The sequence below is a fragment of the Electrona antarctica genome (assembly GCF_951216825.1).
Source record: "Electrona antarctica genome assembly, chromosome: 6".
NCBI classification, from domain to species: Eukaryota; Metazoa; Chordata; class Actinopteri; order Myctophiformes; family Myctophidae; genus Electrona; species Electrona antarctica.
In genome coordinates, this window is record NC_136811.1 from 58,938,716 (window position 1) to 58,950,703 (window position 11,988).

At 45.1% G+C, this 11,988-nt stretch overlaps 1 protein-coding gene across 1 annotated transcript in view; it reads right to left on the reverse strand.

Annotated features, from left to right (window-relative positions):
• cct3 (chaperonin containing TCP1, subunit 3 (gamma)) overlaps positions 1-11,702 on the reverse strand; it is a 17,095-nt gene extending 5,393 nt beyond the window's left edge. Inside the window, exons 1-10 of the mRNA XM_079503181.1 lie at positions 11,576-11,702; positions 9,452-9,513; positions 8,055-8,105; positions 5,342-5,404; positions 4,698-4,794; positions 3,723-3,840; positions 3,286-3,472; positions 1,496-1,645; positions 1,183-1,315; positions 501-582 (exon numbers count right to left, since the gene is read on the reverse strand). Coding sequence (XP_079359307.1) covers positions 501-582; positions 1,183-1,315; positions 1,496-1,645; positions 3,286-3,472; positions 3,723-3,840; positions 4,698-4,794; positions 5,342-5,404; positions 8,055-8,105; positions 9,452-9,513; positions 11,576-11,603 — 971 coding nt within the window. The 5' untranslated portion in view covers positions 11,604-11,702. The remainder of the gene's footprint in view (positions 1-500; positions 583-1,182; positions 1,316-1,495; positions 1,646-3,285; positions 3,473-3,722; positions 3,841-4,697; positions 4,795-5,341; positions 5,405-8,054; positions 8,106-9,451; positions 9,514-11,575) is intronic.
• Between the last annotated feature and the right edge of the window lie 286 nt (positions 11,703-11,988).

Sequence of the window (11,988 nt, forward strand, 5' to 3'; positions counted from 1 at the left end):
CTCAGTAAACTATAGGATCATAGAATGCAGAGAGACAGTGTAGTGTCTCAGTAAAGGATCATAGAATGCAGAGAGACAGTATAGCGTCTCAGTAAAGGATCACAGAATGCATTGAGACAGTGTAGTGTCTCAGTAAACTATAGGATCATAGAATGCAGAGAGACAGTGTAGCGTCTCAGTAAACTATAGGATCATAGAATGCAGAGAGACAGTGTAGCGTCTCAGTAAACTATAGGATCACAGAATGCAGAGACAGTGTAGCGTCTCAGTAAACTATAAGATCATAGAATGCAGAGAGACAGTGTAGCGTCTCAGTAAACTATAGGATCATAGAATGCAGAGAGACAGTGTAGCGTCTCAGTAAACTATAGGATCATAGAATGCAGAGAGACAGTAAACTATAGGATCATAGAATGCAGAGACAGTAAACTATAGGATCATAGAATGCAGAGAGACAGTAAACTATAGGATCATAGGATGCAGTGCGGGCGTGCGCGTACCTGGCTATGCGGTTGTTGTCGGTCTTCCTCACACGGCGGATGGCTGTGATGTTAGCCTTCATGAGGTAGTGTTGAGCCAGGTCTGACAGACAGACAGGCAGAGAGAGACAGACAGAGAGAGAGAGACAGTTAAAACAGGTTTGTCAGAATGTTAACGTTTGCCTTCGAAGTTCGAACCACAACCAGGGTCGTTTTATTAACCCATTTAGACCCGAGGACGATTCTACAAATGCTTTCTAAATCCTGACAGTTTTCTGAAAAACCCTATGTTTCTGTGTCAGTTGTTCTCAAACATTTTCATGTCAAGGACCCCCAAGATTATATGTAATTGTCCCCCCCCCCCCCCCCCCCATGTGAAAATATGTTGTTCCAGAAACCCCCCAGAATCAAAGATTTGAGTTAGAAACATTCAGACATTATCCCTTACATAAAGGAGGTGAATTATCTCCCTACAACGACCACCTAGCCAGATATTATCCCTTACATAAAGGAGGTGAATTATCTCCCTACAACGACCACCTAGCCAGATATTATCCCTTACATAAAGGAGGTGAATTATCTCCCTACAACGACCAGCTAGCCAGACATTATCTCTTACATAAACAGTAGATAGGTAAGATAGATGGATAGATAGATGTATAGATAGATATATATATATATATATATATATATATATTCGTACCAGAGATGCCCTTCTCAGTGAAGATCAGGTCAGGTTTCAGTCTAATGATTTCTTCACACATGTTCTGGATGAATTCTTCCTCCATCTGAAGAATCCTCGCAAAGTCTTCCTCCTTGGTGATCTCAATGTCCGTCTACACACACACACACACACACACACACACACACACTTAGTGGGACACAGCTGAGAGCCACACAGCTGCACTGAGCAATGCAAACTAATAAGCGAGTGCGCTCCGGTGCGGAATGCAAAGGGAAAGAATGACTTCTGTCCGTGACAATAACCAATCCTGTACATCTGTGTGTGTGTGTACCTGGCTCTCTCCCTTCTTGTACTCCAGAGAACAGTCCAATAGGATGATTCGAGGGTCTTTGATGAGTCGTCTCATCCTGGCGTGAGTCACATCCTTATTGACCATGACTCCCTTTAGGACCATGGAGTCTTCTATGATGCCCCCTGGAACCTGGTAGAGAGACACCCACAGAGAGAGAGAGAGAGAGAGAGAGACATTAATGGAGTCTTCTATGATGCCCCCTGGAACCTGGTAGAGACACACCCACAGAGAGAGAGAGAGAGAGAGACATTAATGGAGTCTTCTATGATGCCCCCTGGAACCTGGTAGAGACACACCCACAGAGAGAGAGAGAGAGACATTAATGGAGTCCTGGAACCTGGTAGAGAGACACCCACAGAGAGAGAGAGACACTAATAGAGTCTTCTATGGCAGGGGTCTGCAACCTTTCTTACATGAAATGCCATGTTTTCATTTTTGTGATAGTAAGTGTGCCATAATATAATTATGTTACATTTACTTACCTTCACCTTGGTATAAACTACATAGATCCAGACTCACTAGACCGTACCTTCACCTTGGTATAAACTACATAGATCCAGACTCACTAGACCGTACCTTCACCTTGGTATAAACTACATAGATCCAGGTATACTAGACCGTACCTTCACCTTGGTATAAACTACATAGATCCAGGTATACTAGACCGTACCTTCACCTTGGTATAAACTACATAGATCCAGGTATACTAGACCGTACCTTCACCTTGGTATAAACTACATAGATCCAGGTATACTAGACCGTACCTTCACCTTGGTATAAACTACATAGATCCAGACTCACTAGACTGTACCTTCACCTTGGTATAAACTACATAGATCCAGACTCACTAGACCGTACCTTCACCTTGGTATAAACTACATAGATCCAGACTCACTAGACCGTACCTTCACCTTGGTATAAACTACATAGATCCAGACTCACTAGACCGTACCTTCACCTTGGTATAAACTACATAGATCCAGGTATACTAGACCGTACCTTCACCTTGGTATAAACTACATAGATCCAGGTATACTAGACCGTACCTTCACCTTGGTATAAACTACATAGATCCAGGTATACTAGACCGTACCTTCACCTTGGTATAAACTACATAGATCCAGGTATACTAGACCGTACCTTCACCTTGGTATAAACTACATAGATCCAGGTATACTAGACTGTACCTTCACCTTGGTATAAACTACATAGATCCAGACTCACTAGACTGTACCTTCACCTTGGTATAAACTACATAGATCCAGACTCACTAGACCGCACCTTCACCTTGGTATAAACTACATAGATCCAGACTCACTAGACCGTACCTTCACCTTGGTATAAACTACATAGATCCAGACTCACTAGACTGTACCTTCTCTACCTTGGTATAAACTAGACATAGATCCAGACTCACTAGACCGTACCTTCACCTTGGTATAAACTACATAGATCCAGGTATACTAGACCGTACCTTCACCTTGGTATAAACTACATAGATCCAGACTCACTAGACCATACCTTCACCTTGGTATAAACTACATAGATCCAGGTATACTAGACCGTACCTTCACCTTGGTATAAACTACATAGATCCAGACTCACTAGACCGTACCTTCTCTACCTTGGTATAAACTACATAGATCCAGACTCACTAGACCGTACCTTCTCTACCTTGGTATAAACTAGACATAGATCCAGACTCACTAGACTGTACCTTCTCTACCTTGGTATAAACTAGACATAGATCCAGACTCACTAGACCGTACCTTCTCCACCTTGGCGTATTTCTTGATGTCGATCTCCTTGCGTCCGTTCTCCTCCATCTCGACGGTCTTCACGGCGTCCAGAGCGATGTTACACGCCAGACTGGACCAGCGGCTCAGAGCCTTGGTGTTGATGGCCGAGTTTATGATCTGGAGCATCATGGCCCGGTCGTTGATGTCTACTGGAGTACTGTTAATTAAATATGTTAATGAATATGTTAATGATCTGGAGCATCATGTCTACTGGAGTACTGTTAATTAAATATGTTAATTAATATGTTAATGATCTGGAGCATCATGGCTCTATATCTAGAGCCTGACGGTGTATCGGCCATTTTGTGTTTGTGCGTGCGTGTGTACCTGACTTCCTTCAGCATCTCCAACATGTCATCCACAGTGTGTGTGTGTGTGTGTGTGTGTGTGTGTGTGTGTGTGTGTACCTGACTTCCTTCAGCATCTCCAACATGTCATCCAGAGCCTGTCTGTAAGCACTGATGATCACTGTGGGATGCATCTGTTGTTCCAGGAACTGTTCTGCTACAGACAGCATCTCTCCAGCTGAAATATATACATATATACACATTATACTACAATATATACAATATATACTATAATATATAGTACACATCATTGTGGGAAGAGTCTGTTGTGATGATGGTCATGGAAGGGAAACCTTCTGAAAGCTTCATGGGCAAAGATAATAAACTTCAAAATAAAAAAAATAAAAAAAGAAGGGCCAAAATAGGGTAGGGTAGGGCCTTCATTTTTGGGCCCGTTGAGAACTCTAGTGTGTGCGCATCTCATTCAGGTAGGTAATTAACATATATAATTACCCACTGCCCGCCAGGTTATGGCAGGCTCCGTGTTAACTCATTACTAGCCTGGGGTCCACCTATGCTCTCTATGGCATAGGTGAGTCTATTTATATGGTCTTCTATGGCATAGGTTAGGTATATATGCCCATACCTGCCTATATGCAGGTATCGCCTATGCTTTCTATGGCATAGGTGAGTCTATTTATATGGTCTTCTATGGCATAGGTTACTATGGACCCTAACCCTGTCTCTATACAGGTAGCCTGGGGTCCACCTATCCTTTCTATGGCATAGGCAGCTCCTGGCAGGATCCGCCGGGAGAAACTACACACAGCTGCAGCACATGAGACTAATTAATTAGAGCCACACAGAGAGAGAGGAGTGTGTGCGTCAATTTAACAAAGGTGCAGACGATCAGAAATCAGCAGAGAGTGATCGACGTTTGCACGACTCTATGCCGAATTGAAGTAGACTCGGCCCCAGACTTTTTTTTCTCTTCCTGGAAATAAAAATGTCTGGGTTTCCGAGGCTAACTCATTACTGACCCAGTATGATCATAGAGGTAGGTAATTAACATATATAATTGACTCGTTAACTGACCCAGTATGATCACAGAAGTGGTTCCGTCTCCAACCTCCTCATCTTGAGTTCTGCTGATCTCGATCATCGACTTAGCTGCTGGATGCTGGACCTGGATCTACACACACACACACACACACACCGAGACCACACACACACACACACAAAATCAGGACAAGACGTGATGTTGACGAGCTAAAACAGCTGTCTTTGATGACATCAAAGACAGCTGTTTTAGTATGTGTGTGTGAGCGTGCATGGCATGCGTGCGCGAGCAAGCGTGTCAGTGTTTTTGGCAGCAAATTTTGATTTTAGTCACTCTCTTGACTACACACAAAATTACCAATACATCGTCGGGCTTTAGAATTTAGTTCTAGTCACATTTTAGTCACCTGGAATGTTTTAGTGTGTTTGTCGACTACATAAGATTTTAGTCGATTTTAGTCGTAATGACTGTTTTTACACTTGCTGAAAATAGCCGATCTACAAGCTTGCGACACGTTGTGAGCTTGCAGATCTGCTATTTTCAGCATGCAACCAAGTGTAAAACGACTTGTCTTTTATACTGGATCTTGTGTCCACTACTAGTCCCTTTATATTTAGTCTTAAATCAACACTGGTGCGTGTGTGAGAGCATGTGTGTGTGTGTGTGCGTGCGTGCGTACCTCTCTCAGGATGGCGTTTCCATCGTTAGTCATAACGATGCCTCCCATCGGGTCCAGTAACATCTGGAGGAATACAAACATGATTGAGCCGTCCGTCCGTCCGTCCGTCCATCCATCCATCCATCCGTCCATCTACCCTTCCATCCGTCCATCTACCCTTCCATCCGTCCATCCATCCGTCCATCTACCCTTCCATCCATCCATCCACCCTTCCATCCGTCCATCCATCCGTCCATCTACCCTTCCATCCATCCATCCGTCCATCCATCCGTCCATCTACCCTTCCATCCATCCATCCATCCTTCCATCCATCCATCCATCCATCCATCCATCCATCTACCCTTCCATCCATCCATCCATCTACCCTTCCATCCATCCATCCGTCCGTCCATCTACCCTTCCATCCGTCCATCCATCCATCCATCCGTCCATCCATCCGTCCATCTACCCTTCCATCCATCCATCCATCCATCCATCCGTCCATCCATCCGTCCATCTACCCTTCCATCCATCCATCCATCCATCCACCCTTCCATCCGTCCATCCATCCGTCCATCTACCCTTCCATCCATCCGTCCATCTACCCTTCCATCCATCAATCCATCTACCCTTCCATCCATCCATCTACCCTTCCATCCATCCATCTACCCTTCCATCCATCCATCTACCCTTCCATCCATCCATCTACCCATCCATCCATCCATCTACCCTTCCATCCATCCATCTACCCTTCCATCCATCCATCTACCCTTCCATCCATCCATCTACCCATCCATCCATCCATCTACCCTTCCATCCATCCATCTACCCTTCCATCCATCCATCTACCCATCCATCCATCCATCTACCCTTCCATCCATCCATCTACCCTTCCATCCATCCATCTACCCTTCCATCCATCCATCCGTCCGTCCATCTACCCTTCCATCCGTCCATCTACCCTTCCATCCATCCATCTACCCTTCCATCCATCCATCCGTCCATCCATCCGTCCATCTACCCTTCCATCCATCCATCCATCCATCAATCCATCTACCCTTCCATCCATCCATCTACCCTTCCATCCATCCATCTACCCATCCATCCATCCATCTACCCTTCCATCCATCCATCCATCTACCCTTCCATCCATCCATCTACCCTTCCATCCATCCATCTACCCATCCATCCATCCATCTACCCTTCCATCCATCCATCTACCCTTCCATCCATCCATCTACCCATCCATCCATCCATCTACCCTTCCATCCATCCATCTACCCTTCCATCCATCCATCCGTCCGTCCATCTACCCTTCCATCCGTCCATCTACCCTTCCATCCATCCATCTACCCTTCCATCCATCCATCTACCCTTCCATCCATCCATCCGTCCATCCATCCATCCATCCACCCTTCCATCCGTCCATCCATCCGTCCATCTACCCTTCCATCCATCCATCCATCCATCAATCCATCTACCCTTCCATCCATCCATCTACCCTTCCATCCATCCATCTACCCTTCCATCCATCCATCTACCCTTCCATCCATCCATCCGTCCGTCCATCTACCCTTCCATCCATCCATCCGTCCGTCCATCTACCCTTCCAACCATCCATCCATCAATCCATCTACCCTTCCATCCATCCATCTACCCTTCCATCCATCCATCTACCCTTCCATCCATCCATCTACCCATCCATCCATCCATCCATCCATCTACCCTTCCATCCAGCCATCCATCTACCCTTCCATCCATCCATCTACCCTTCCATCCATCCATCCATCCATCTACCCATCCAACCATCCGTCCATCTACCCTTCCATCCATCACATTGGTGTAACATACGTAACATAAATCTTCCACAATTAGCCCTTCGCTACTAAACCTAAGTGGGGAGGAGGCTCCACTTCAGCTTTATATTTTACTCATGACAGATCTTCCGTTGCTCCAGACTGTATGATGAAAGCATTCAACAGTCTGGTAACACGAGACTAGCAGCAAGGAGACAGGACAAGCTGTCCTTCTCCCCCATAGAGATCCATGTTAAATTACGGGATTTCTCCATACAAATAATCCATCATTTCAGTAACAAGAGCATAAAAAATGTCTTCTAAGTCTAGTCAACCAGGCCTGCAGTAGGCTATGTACTGGACACATGTCTTCTAAATCTAGTCAACCAGGCCTGCAGTAGGCTATGCACTGGACACATGTCTTCTAGATCTAGTCAACCAGGCCTGCAGTAGGCTATGCACTGGACACACGTCTTCTAAATCTAGTCAACCAGGCCTGCAGTAGGCTATGCACTGGACACACGTCTTCTAAATCTAGTCAACCAGGCCTGCAGTAGGCTATGCACTGGACACATGTCTTCTAAATCTAGTCAACCAGGCCTGCAGTAGGCTATGCACTGGACACGTCTTCTAAATCTAGTCAACCAGGCCTGCAGTAGGCTATGCACTGGACACATGTCTTCTAAATCTAGTCAACCAGGCCTGCAGTAGGCTATGCACTGGACACGTGTCTTCTAAATCTAGTCTACCAGGCCTGCAGTAGGCAATGCACTGGACACATGTCTTCTAAATCTAGTCCACCAGGCCTGCAGTAGGCTATGCACTGGACACATGTCTTCAAAATCTAGTCAACCAGGCCTGCAGTAGGCTATGCACTGGACAACATGTGCATGACATTTTTTCAATAAACAAAACATTTTATTTTGTTTGCACCTCACCTTCATCATAGCTCTGGGTCCCAGGCACGTCCTGATGACATCAGCGATGGTCTGCAAGAGAAACATGTCATGATGGAAAACTGCAGATCTACAAGCTCACAACGCGGCGCAGACACGACGTGGGGTGAGCTTGTAGATCTGCTCACACTCAGCCAGTTTGTTGACATGCAGGCAGGATGGATGATGTCATTACGGTCTGTCAGAAAGATGTTTATTAATTTCCGTAAAAACGTATATTTTTCATTTCTTGAAAAATGAACATTTTGGAGTTATGAGGTTTCCTCCGGACAGCAGATATAATATAATTACCTTTAGCGTAAAAGAGATCCACTTAGTATTATCATAGTTAGTGATGCACCCAATATTCGGCCGCAGAAAATATTCGGCCGAAAATGGGCTAAAAATGCATTTTCGGCCTAATCGGTTTCTTCCCGAATAGGCCGAAAATATATCACCAAATAGTGTATGCAATTAAGGCATTTAAAAGTTCTGAATAAATGTTTTATGGACCCATAATAGTGATTATTATTAAGCCATAATCAGGTAGCTTTAAGGTACGGCCATGACAGCAATGGTAGGAAAAAAGATATATAATATTAATCATATTCGGCTATTCGGTTTCGGCCAAGAATTTCCCTTTCGGTGCATCCCTATAGAGCGTCGCAGTCCCGCCTCCTACCATGGACCAGGAAATGAAACCCAATGCATTATTCTCATAGACATTTCTTAAAGTATTTATTTAAAGACGGTTACGCCGCGGACAAAGCCAACTCGAGTCGTGACAACTCATGACAACACAAACAATATTTTGGACCAAACAAATAATTACCAAGAAGAAAAACAAAAAAAAAAGTGTTGTAACCAGCCGTTTTTTTCTTCTTTCTAATTATTTGTTTGGTCCAAAATATTGTTTGTGTTGTCATGAGTTGTCACGACTCGAGTTGGCTTTGTCCGCGGCGTAACCGTCTTTAAATAAATACTTTAAGAAATGTCTATGAGAATAATGCATTGGGTTTCATTTCCTGGTCCAGGGTAGGAGGCGGGACTGCGACGCTCTATAGTAGTAATATATAGTATAATGTACCTTAATAGTAGTGATGGGAGTTAATCGGCAAACACATCGGTATCTGCCGATTTGTTGTTTTTAGATTAATCAGCATCGGTTTGATTATTCAATCAGACCGATGAATTAATCGGTCCGATTAATCGGTCTGTCTTTACAGATAAACCAGCCCAAAGTAACAGCTTGAACAGATCTACAAGCTCACAATATTATATATAACTAGTATTTAAGTTAAATCTGACCTGCCTAAGCCTGAAGTGCAGGTATTTTTCAGAATAGACAAAATTATTATACTTATGGTAGTAGTGTGTGTATAGTATATATATTGTTGTACCTTGGCAGCAGAGATGTTTCCAGTCTGAACTTTACGTCCAGACTCTCTCTTCATATTCTGACCTGGAAAACAAACAACAATTTTAAACAATCTGCAAGATCACAAACAGATCTACAAGCTCACAAACAGATCTACAAGCTCACAAACAGATCTACAAGCTCACAGACAGATCTACAAGCTCACAGACAGATCTACAAGCTCACAAACAGATCTACAAGCTCACAGACAGATCTACAAGCTCACAGACAGATCTACAAGCTCACAAACATACATAACTACAGGCGTGTTCGGAAATAGCGCACCGGAGCACACTTGCCTATGTATTTGCATTGCACAGAGCACCATTCCCAAACGCACCCCACATAACACAGACAAGCACAACGACCTTAAACAAGCTATTCTAAATAATCACACCACAAACAAACAGATCTACAAGCTCACCACCAACACAAACAGATCTACAAGCTCACCAACAACACAAACAGATCTACAAGCTCGTCCAACACCAGACAGATCTACAAGCTCACCAACAACACAAACAGATCTACAAGCTCACCAACAACACAAACAGATCTACAAGCTCACCAACAACACAAACAGATCTACAAGCTCACCACCAACACAAACAGATCTACAAGCTCGTCCAACACCAGACAGATCTACAAGCTCACCACCAACAAACAGATCTACAAGCTCACCAACTACACCAACAGATCTACAAGCTCACCAACAACCAGAACAACTTTAAACAATCTATCCTACTTCACAGTCAGTCAGGAGCAATCATGTGCATTATTCACCCATTCACACACACACACACACACACACACACACACTGCATTACATTAACACATGGTGACACACCAATGGTGGAGGAAACCATGCAAGGCACCAACCTGCACATCAGGAGCATTTAGGGGTTCAGATTCTTGCTCAAGGACACTTCCCCACTAACTCGGGGGGAGCCCACAGGGATCGAACCGGGAACCTTGCGGTTCCCATTCGGCCAGTCTACCGCTGAGCCACCGCCACCCCTAGTCTATAGCAGTGGTTCTCCTGGGACTCAAACTAGTGAAAACAGCAGATCTACAAGCTCACAACACGTCGGACTCGCACCGCGTTGTGAGCTTGAAGATCTGCCATTTTCACTACTTATTTTCTTCTAAATAAGTTTGACATTATGGACCCCCGTTTAATGGCATTTCTATCTCCGAGACCCCCCATTTATATTGTAAAATCAATGTTAAGGGTCCATTTGGTTCCTAACTATCATTTATCTGGGGACCCCCTGGAACTCACTCAAGGACCCGTCGTGGGGGTCCCCGGACAACCTGGAACTCACTCAAGGACCCCTGGGGGTCCCCGGACCCCCTGGAACTCACTCAAGGACCCGTCGTGGGGGTCCCCGGACAACCTGGAACTCACTCAAGGACCCCTGGGGGTCCCCGGACAACCTGGAACTCACTCAAGGACCCCTGGGGGTCCCCGGACCCCCTGGAACTCACTCAAGGACCCGTCGTGGGGGGGTCACCGGACAACCTGGAACTCACTCAAGGACCCCTGGGGGTCCCCGGACAACCTGGAACTCACTCAAGGACCCCTGGGGGTCCCCGGACCACTCATTGGGAACCACTGGTCTAAGACTTAAACTGAAGTAAATATTATCACAGTATTCTGAGACACCCGACATGGTGGGCAAAGCAAAGTTACTATATTTACCCAGGGTAACTGGACTAAGGGTAGTAATAATAATACCTGATACTACTACTAATACTACTAATAATAATAGAGACAGAATGTAGAATGTTCAGGAACATTCTAAGCTGACAGCTTTGTCTGTCAGGCTAAAGCTAAAGCTAACCGGTTTACCCTGCGCACACAGCCAGTCTAAACGTGCTAAGCTAACATGCTAACATTTATATAGTGAAGCTTCATAGCACGTTAGCTTAGCTTGGTTTAGCGTGTCATGCTGGTGACAGAGCAGGGTCTATAATGTAGCTTTATAGCATGTTAGCATCGCCGTCCAGAGCCATACAGTCACACAGGGAGTGTTCAGAATGTTATAAAGTTAATATAATGAATAGTTTATAGTGTTTATAACATTAATAATGATATTAAACTCACTCAACACGAGGACTGGTCTGCCCATCATCTTTAATCTGTAGCTCGAGCGTTTCTCCACGAGACGAACTGCACAATGCAACACTGGAAGAGGAAGCGCTGCGTCACCGGGGCGAGGCCAAACACAACGCGGGGCCAATCAGCGGCGACAGCACCGCAGACTGATAGCCGCTCCGAGCCAATCAGCGAGAGGGATATCATTCGCTGCACGGCGCTCGCATCCGGTCTAAGCCCCGCCCACTACATCACACGGTCACACGCAAAACCTTTCCGTATCCGCTCCAGACCGGATGTTCAACCTGCACAGAGAAAGGGTCCCAGTCTGACCCATAGAGTATATAAAGGAGGGTCTGACCAATGAGCGCAGAGGATGCTCTGTCACGTCACGTGACATAACGGGTGTGGCTTTATATAGA